Source organism: Mastomys coucha, unplaced genomic scaffold (assembly GCF_008632895.1).
Source record: "Mastomys coucha isolate ucsf_1 unplaced genomic scaffold, UCSF_Mcou_1 pScaffold20, whole genome shotgun sequence".
NCBI lineage: Eukaryota > Metazoa > Chordata > Mammalia > Rodentia > Muridae > Mastomys > Mastomys coucha.
The window spans coordinates 102,035,992-102,045,489 of NW_022196903.1; the positions used below are offsets into that span (position 1 = coordinate 102,035,992).

The window sequence follows — 9,498 nt, forward strand, 5'->3', positions numbered from 1 at the left end:
TTTTTTTTTTTTGTTTATTGACCTCCCGATTCTCCTGCCTCCGACTCTCAAGTACTGAAATTGTTTGCATGCGTCTGGCTGAGGAAACCAATAAGTTGGAAAACAAACAGACAAACAAACAAACAAAAAATGAAGGAGGAAAGGCATGTGACAAAGTGAATTGGCACCAAGGCGGTGGAAGTCTGTGCCGTGGGACTCACCCCCAGGTGGCGATGTCGCCGGCGGGCGCTCGGAGTCTACAGGACCGCGCCGCTCTTGTCGTGCGCTTCCGCGCCTGCGCGGGGTTAGGCGTGGGGGGTGGGTAGGGCGAGTCATATGACCCGCTGGGCTTCCTGGCTCCGGCCGTCGCAGCCGCCTGCCTGTGTCTGCCGGAGTCGCGCCTGGGGGCCCGCCGAAGAGCCGTTGGCGGGTTCGGGGCCGATACCCGCTCGTGGGAAGCCGTGTCCGCTGTCGTCCGCGCCCGTCCACGCTCTCTGTCGGCCGCCGCCATGCTGGCGCTCATCTCCCGCCTGCTGGACTGGTTCCGCTCGCTCTTCTGGAAGGAGGAGATGGAACTGACGCTCGTGGGGCTGCAGTACTCCGGCAAGACCACCTTCGTCAATGTCATCGCGGTGAGCAGCCCTCTGCGGGCGGCCTGGCCGGCGTCTCGCGCCTGTCACCTCCCCGAAGGCCCGGCCGGGCGATCCTGCGTGTGTTGGGCTTCGGAGGGTTGTAGCCGGAGAGGGTCAGCAGCCAGAGGGTCAATTCCACGATGCGCTTTGGTGGTGGTGGGGCTGTGCCTTTAACGCGGCCCGGAAAGGGTTAATCCGAGTCTGCCACCGTTGCCGCCTTTGGGGCTGTAGAGGCTGAAGGGTTAATTCCAACCTGTCACTTTGCTCACCCGGACGGGTGAGCCTGGCCTTTTCCAGAACGCCTGCGACGGGGAAGCCTCTTCTAAATCTCCACTTGGGACCATGGAGCCGCCTTGTGAAAGCAGGCAACCCGTGTGGGCGCTTCTGTGAATGCGAAGGGGGAGCCTTGGCGCCTCCAGTTCACTTGGTCTTTGTCACTTGCCCATGGAGCGTCGGAGATCAAACTGATGATGACCTAGCTTACTGGTGGAAGCTGTTAGAGAGACCATTCAGATCCCGGTATTTATTAAGGCAAGGAGTAAGGGAGAGGCAAGTCTCTGTTTCTCCAGAGCTGATTGTGTTAAGCGGGTAGATAGATGGGTCCGCATTCCATATAAAGTTAACTATCCTGCAGGGTTTGGCTTTTAGAGAGATTTTCTTTTACCTCCTAGGGAAGGCATTTGTTTGGATTGGGACGTAGCTTATGCAGGCTCAGGGAAGTTGCCTGGTAAATATAATGTGGTTAATTTAGTGGGAGACTGGTTGTTGAGTTTTGCGTTCTTTGATTGGTTGGGAAAGGCATGGAGTGAATGTCAGTCTTTGGAGCCAAGAAGTCATTGCACAGTCTTAGGGCTGTCCTTCAACTTTACAATTGTTGAGTTTTACAATTGTTCTGATGAGAAGTTCTCAGACCTACAAGAGGATTGTTGCAATCTTCACACAGGAGACAGCTGAGCTGCCAGACTGGTTTGGCTACACCCTGCCATGGGAGAAACTAGGTAACTTGTGACTCAGTCCCTGCAGTTATAGAGCAACAGGCGTGAAAGAGAGGAGCAGAGACTCAAATTTCTTTCGAAGATGGCTGGCTATAAGGAAAATTCCCATGCTTCATGTTGGGCTCTTTCTGTATTGCCCCCAAGAGAATAAGGCAGGACAGATTTTAGGCTTTCTTTCATACTAGAACTTTTCTACAGCCTTCAAGCTGTTCATTTTCTGTTACCCTAGATAAGAATTGGAGTTTCCTTGGAAATCCTGTCCCTTGGACAAGATCGAATTGGTACACGTGGGTGTTTTGGTATGGTCAGTTGTATTTGCTGTGGAGGAGGAGTTAATGCAAGAACCTGCACCAATGAGTAGAATTCCAGAGATGTACTGCTTACTTTCATGCCTATATTGTCACTAGACAGTGTAGCTTGATACAACAAGCCTGAACTTTTATGCTACGTAGTCCTGGATTGGCAATCTGGATCTGCCACTTAGCAGCCGTGGATCTGGTTGAGTCCAATCTCGGTTTTCTTATCTATGAAATGCAGATAACAATAGATTCCTTAAAGAGTTGCTCTAAGGTCTAACCTGGAGGAGTAGGGAGGTGTTAACAAATAGAGGTCTGTAGTGACTGTACCACCCGACATTGAGAAAGGACTGAGTTGAGCTCGACTCCTTGGACTCTCAGGCCAGCGTGGTCTGCAGTTGCAGATTTATGGCTTGTGGGAAGGAAGCACCTTAAGCCCCTCTTCCTTTTGGATTAGATTCTTTTTGGTTTTTCGAGTCAGAGTTTCTCTGTATAGCCCTGGCTGGGATTACATTCTTTTTAACAACTGTCAAATGTCAGCAGTGCTGTCGAAGTTAGTGACCTTCTGTTATCAATAGTAGACTGTTCTTTTTGAATCATGGTGTAGTCTGTTAAAAAAGAAGATCCCACAAAAAAGAGAGACTATGTTTAACTTTAATCATTACAGATTCTGTACATCATAAAATATTACACTACCCCTCCCTCTATGCACACATACATAATTATGGTCTGTCAGTTAAAAATGTTAATGTCTAAGACATGGTGCTGCTTACCTGTAATTCCAGCCTTTAAGAGGCTGAGGCAGAATGGCAGTTACAAGTTTGAGGGTCAGCTTGATCTACATCTTCATAACAAGTACCAGGCCAGGCAGGGCTACACAGCAAGGAACCCCAACTCAATACACACACGGAGCAAAAATAATTTAGGGGGAGAACAAAGGCTAGACTGTAAGTTGGTGGTGGGGTTTAAAATGCTGAGAAAGAGGCTGGCTCTTTAGTTTACTAGTTAACTTGTTTCTCCCTTTCATCTAGTCTTTGCTCTCTTGAGACAGTTTCTCTCTGTGGTCCTCTGTCATTGAACTCCCAGCTCCCGTTGGCAAACACGTGGAGATCCCCCCTCTCAGCGCAAACACGTGGAGATCCCCCCTCTCAGCTCTCCCAGGTGGAGGGAGGGAATATAAACATTAATGCCCCTTCATCTACCTAAACATTGGAGGACGATTTAATGAATTAATGTCACCTAGTTTACAAAGGTTGGGAAGCTTAATTTCTTTCATGTGGGGCTTGGTCCAGTCCTATAATGTTGGACTGTTCAAGAGCAGAGATACTCGGATTCTCTTATGCTTTTAAACCTGAAATAGTACCTTGTTTATTAAGAGACATGAGGTGCAGAGTATTGTCATTTGTTCTGAAGTTATTGAAAGAAACACGCCTAGACTTTAATTTTCTGATATGCGATAGAAATAAAATAATGTCCTGTTACTGTGTTAGTGTTGGTGCAGTCATGTAATCAGTCATGTGTCCTATATGTGTAATCTAATGTTTTGTTGAGTAATCATTTACTGGGACACTTAGATGGGTCATAGCATGGTTACTAAGAAATATGTAATTGAACTTGGTAAATTATTATAGGGTAAACTCTTGTATGCATTAATGTATCTTTAAAATGGATAGTATTATAAAATTGTAATTCTTCAAATTGTGATTAATTGAAAAAGTTAATCCATGGATAAGTTTACTACTGCTGAAAATTAAGAAAAGATACTTGGCAAGATGGAAGAAGCCTAAATCTAGTGTGTTTTGTTTTGAGATAAGTTCTGGTTATATAGCTCAGGCTGGCCTCAGATTGGGGGTTCTTGTTTCTCAGCCTCTGGCCTACTAGTACTACAGACCTATAACACCACAGCCACCTTAGATGTTCAAGAACTTGTAGCATCTTTTTTTTGTTGTTGTTGTGTTTTCAAGACAGGGTTTCTCTCTGTAGCCTTGGCTGACCCTGGAACTCACTCTGTAGACCAGGCTGGCCTTGAACTCAGAAATCTACCTGCCTCTGCCTCCCAAGTGCTGGGATTAAAGGTGTACACCACCACCTCCCGGCGAACTTGTAGTATCTTTAAATCATATGATTTTACCTTCATTTTATCGATGTGCCACATAGGCCAAGGGTTCTAGTGACAAAGCTGACAGGTAGCCAGAATAGAATTAGGGCTCTGGCCAATGTATTTTTTACTATTTCCTCTCTCTCTAAGATTTATTTATTTATTTATTTATTTTTATGTATGTGAATATACTGTAGCTGTACAGATGGTTGTGAGCCTTCATCTGGTTGTTGGAGATTGAATTTTTAGGACCTCTGCTCGCTCCTGTCAACCCCGCTCACTCCGGTCAAACCCACTCCCTCAGTCCCTGTTTGCTCTGGCCCAAAGATTTATTATTATACATTAGTACACTGTAGCTGACTTCAGACACACCAGAAGAGGGCGTCAGATCTCATTACGGGTTGTTGTGAGCCGCCATGTGGTTTGCTGGGATTTGAACTCAGGTCCTTCTGAAGTGCTCTTACCTGCTGAGGGATCTCACCAGCCCAGTTTTTACTATTCTCATCTGCCTCTTTAAGTCTATCTTAGAACTGTAGAGCGGAGAACTGGGAGATCTATATCCTTTACAGATCTTTTTCTGGGACTGGAAAGATGGCTCAGCCATTGCTGCTCTTCCAGAGGACTTATACAATCCCAGCACCCATGTTAGGGACCTCACAGTTGCTTATAACTCCAGCTCCAGAGGCCTCTGAGAACCCCTTGACTTACAGAAATACATTATATAGTTTAAAAGTGGATGTCATAAAAATTGTGTATGGTTCTGCTAATTGTGGTTAACTGAAAGAGTTATGCATGATTGTGTTACATCTCTACACAGACACATACACATAATTAAAAAGTATCTCTATATAAAGTAGAGGGAAATGTTGATTTCCTGTGCTGATTTTATATATTGTTTATATGGTGATGCTAACGGCTGAACCAGGGGGTTGTGCAGTGCTGGATGGTACTCAACAGTTGACCACATCCCCAACCCCTAAACAAGGCATCATGTAGTGACATAAACTAGGAGAAAGTGATTTTTCAGGAAAGGTGGGAACAGTGGACAGTCATGGACATTTTACATAGCTAGCTAATAATACACATTGTTCCTGAGTTATCTTTAACATTCCAAAGCAGACTCATTTTAAGTTATTTTTTATAGACAAGGTGACACTGTATCTCAGGCCAATCTTGACTCCCTCATAGCCTAGGCTAGCCTCAAACTTGTAGTAACCCTTCTGCTTCCTGGGTTTTGAGGTACAGATCTATAGAATCATACTTGGTTTTAATTTTGAATTTTGTAAAATGGTTTATTTTAACTTGGGGTAATAATGGCAAAACCAGTTTTGTTTTTAAATGTACTGTCTTAAGTTTAGATGTTAAACAAATCCAAAACTCCAGTGTAGAGGGTAGCCTTCTGGATGTCTTAGGTTCAAAGGTAAGGAGCCCAGGCATTCTGCCATGGAGTAGCTCTTCTGGGTTCTTTGCTTCAGTCAGTTCTTGCAGTATTGTTCTGTGTAATCTAAGAATCATGAAAACCTGATGTTCTCATTAAAATCCATTTTAGATGATGGTGTTGAAAGACTATTTGGCAACTTAGTGAACTTTCCAGTTTCTCCCAGATTATCACTGAATTTGGAGGCAGAGAGGACTGTGCCTACATATCAGTGTTTGGTTATATGCACAAGTGTTTGCCAGTGAGTGGGGCCCCAGGCTTCTTCCAGGGGTCTGAACACTGGTCTTGATGATTGCATATCCTGTAATCATATCCTGTAGCCGTAAAGCCATCTAGCGCTGCAACCCTGTATCTATATGAGGCTGATGTAGGCTGCTTGGAATTTGAAGGCCTATGTGGAAGAGATATGGAAGAAATCACTCGTATTTCTGTCATCTAGGTGAACTCACGTCAGTGTTTCAAAGCATTTTTGTCTTATTTTCAAGTGTGGATCCAAATTCCTTTTAAGAAGTTTTGGGCAGGCAAGAGTGCTCACCAGATAGCACGTGCCACCAAGCTTGAGTTCCATCCCTGAGACCCACATACCGAAAGAGACCCGGTCCTACAAGTTGCCCTCTGATTTCCCCAGGGACACTGTCTCATGCTTGCTCACCCTGGTACAGGAGCAGTCTAGGGCCAGAATACAGCAGAATGTGTTATAGAAAAGTTCCCTAGTCTTAAAAGCAGACTGTGTAAGTGTAGTCCATCCTCCTTTTTTTTTTCAGTTGCAGATAAATACATATAAAAATCAGGATGTACGGAATGGAGAGATGGCTCAAAGGCTAGAGTGTACAGCTCTTGCAGAAGACACGAGTTCAGTTCTCAGCACCCACATCAGGCACTTCAGAACTGCTTATAACTCTGATTTCAGGGGATCTGATCTCTCTTGCCTCCTGGGGCACTTGCATGGTCATGTGTACACATATACCTTGACACATGTAGATGCATGCACAGAATTAGAACTAAAGGAATTTCTAAAGCAGGCTATAGGGCACGAGGTACGGTTCAGTCATTGACTGCTGATAGAATGCTTCAGGGCTAGGGGCCCATCAACAAACAGCATTAACTAGAACAAGGCAAGAAAAGGCTAGTTTGTCACAGAAAAATATGTCACTGTAGCATGTAAAATCCACTTTTGCATTTGCTGCAGGAAGGATAAGGAAAAGTGTCTCTCTTACCATGGAAGCCACCGCCTACTTCACCACCTTCAGTGACTGTCCCCAGGAACTGGTAGCCCTTTGTACCCGTAGATTGCTTCACCATGCTCACAAACACCTGCACTCTTGATATAATTGCAGTCAACACACTTCAGGGCTTGCAGGAGGCCTGCCATCAGGGAAAGGCACAGCAGTAATAGGAGGTGGTTCCCTGGTAAGGGCCAGAATATAGCAGTTTGTGCTATAAAAAAGTTCATTGTAGCTTCACACTTTGTGCATTTGGTCATTTCCTCATCACGGAACATGAGTGGATTCCAGGGTTTTGCCAGTTTACCTCAGTCTGACCTGCATTTCTTGTGGGTGAGTTCTGGAGTTGTCATGTGGCCAAATTACATTCTAGAAAGTGTATTCCAATGGTGAGCTCTTCTGAATAGATACTTCTCTATGTAAAGTCGGGCATCAGGGAGCAATGGCCATTCGCTATGTGCAAGGCAAACAACTCTTGCACTAAATGGCAGCATTTAGAAACTGCTGTGCCATTGGTTGGTGTTGAGGCAGAGCCTAAAGCACATGTGTCAGGAGCTGCTAGCGCTGGGACTCTAGGCAGCTTTTTTCTTGATCTTTTCTGTGAGTCTTACAGGCAGACCGTAATTTATACAGCCCATCCTCGTAGCCTCCTAGGGGGCTGCTGTACAGTTCCTCATGGATGACATGTTCTAGAGTTCTGGTGTTTCCATGTATCCTTATTTCCCTCTTTGGTCTTGTCGTAGTGGTGGGATGCTGCCTGCCTCTGGCCCCCTTCCTTACAATCGTTTTTTCCCTAAGTCTCACATGATGGAAAGAGGACAGACACCTGCAAGCTGCCCTCTGACTTCACCACTCACTATCATTAAGAAAACTCTGGCACATTGTTTGTAATTGTAAAGTTAATTTCTGTTCTTATATTTTTGGTTGTGAGCCTAGCCTTTAACGGCTGAGCCATCTCTCCAGCCCTAATTTCTGTTCTTGAAAGTCATATTTAAGAAAAACTAGGGAAATATATAACCCATTTGCCTACTATTTTAGGTAAACGAGTTGAAGGTTTTTGTGTTTTTGTTTTTGTCTTTCGAGATAGGGTTTCTCAGTGTAGCCCTGGATTTCCTGGAAACTCACTCTGAAAACCAGGTTGGCCTTGAACTCAGAGATCCTCCTGGCCATGTTACGCCTTGAGATTGAAGGTGTGACTCCCACCCCCAGGCTGGCCTTAGGTGTTCTAAGTTTGACAGTTTGACTTAGTGGCTTCAGAGGCCCAACGACAAGCCTCAAGCTCTAAGATGCTATTTTTCTTAAAGGTCCCTCTGCTGCTTTAATTAGATACTGGCTCTAGGACTAGGATCTAGTTCGTAGTTTGTTGAGTTTAATACACTAGAATGATTTTCTTTTTTATTATTCTATTATCTCTCCTGTGTGTATATGTGTGGAGGTCAAAGGACTGCCCCTTGGAGCTAGTGACCTCCTTTGACAGTGTGCATCCTGGGGATCAAACTCAGGTCATCAGCTTGGTGCTAAGTACCTTTGTCTGCCAAGCCGTTTTACAGCCCCAGAACGATATTCCTTCTTTTCTTCCCTTTAGACTTTCTATTAATTTTATGTATGTGAATACACTGTCTTTCTTCACACACACCAGAAGAGGGCATTGGAAGCCATTACAGATGGTTGTGGGCAACCATGTGGTTGGTGGGAATTGAATTTAGGACCTGTGGAAGAGCAGCCAGTTCTCTAGTCCCCAGAATGATAATCTTTTCTCATATCGAGAAAAAAACACTCATAAGTTTTAAAAATTAATAGAACTTTAGAGATTACTCAGTAATCTCCAAGCGGCTGGTGCTATAGCTCATTGATAGACTTGACATGCTGGCTGTCCAAGACTGGTTCAGTCCACAATACTGTAGAACAATGTGCCTATAAATATGTCTTTAGAACTATACTGGCAAAATAATTGTAGGCTCAGGTATCTAAGAAGTAGCCTTCCCCTCCCGCCGCACCCTCCCCCCGCCCCCGCCCCAGAAATGGACTTTTTTTTCCTCCTAAGCTGGATTAGAAATGAAATCATGTGTTTGTAGAATGATTCTAAAAATATTTTTGTACCGATTTATTTAGTAACAGTTAATTTAGCATATACAAAGTGTTACTATGAGGCTAAATTTAGTAGCATATGAGTTCTATGTGGTTGAGTTTATTTGAACTATATTTAAGTAACTATGTGAGTTTGAAAGATAGAGTTTAGGGATGGAGAGCCAGCTGTACTCCCTAGTTTAAGGCCTGCCTTCTGCTGTACTGTTGTTTGCAAGCCTTCTATCCCCTATCTTAGTTTGCTTTCTATTGATATAGTGATAAAAACCAGGACCAAAAGCAAGTTGGGGAAGCAAGGGTTTATTTATTCTTTTTTAAAAAGATTTGTTTATTTATTTTATGTATATGAGTACACACTGTAGCTGTACAGATAGTTGTGAGCCTTCATCTGGTTGTTGGGAATTGACTTTAGGACCTCTGCTCCCTCTGGTTAGCGCCACTAGCTTCTAAATAAGTACACTGTAGCTGTCTTCAGACACACCAGAAGAGGGCGTCAGATCTCATTACAGGTGGTTGTGAGCCACCATGTGGTTGCTGGGACTTGAACTCAGGACCTTCGGGAGAGCAGTCCGTGCTCTTACCCGCTAAACCATCTTCTCACCAGCCCCTTATTTATTCTTACACTTCAAGGTAACAGCTCATCTCTGAGGGAGTCAGGGCAGGAGCTGAAGCAGAAGCCAAGGAGGGATGCTATTTACGGGTGGTTTGCATGGTTTGCTCAGCTTTCTTTCTTTCTTTTTTTTTTTTTTTTT

At 44.4% G+C, this 9,498-nt stretch overlaps 1 protein-coding gene across 1 annotated transcript in view; it reads left to right on the plus strand.

The window, feature by feature from the left end:
* Positions 1-284: 284 nt before the first annotated feature.
* Arl8b (ADP ribosylation factor like GTPase 8B) overlaps positions 285-9,498 on the plus strand; it is a 43,250-nt gene continuing 34,036 nt past the window's right edge. The window contains exon 1 of the mRNA XM_031382826.1: positions 285-611. Coding sequence (XP_031238686.1) covers positions 489-611 — 123 coding nt within the window. The 5' untranslated portion in view covers positions 285-488. The remainder of the gene's footprint in view (positions 612-9,498) is intronic.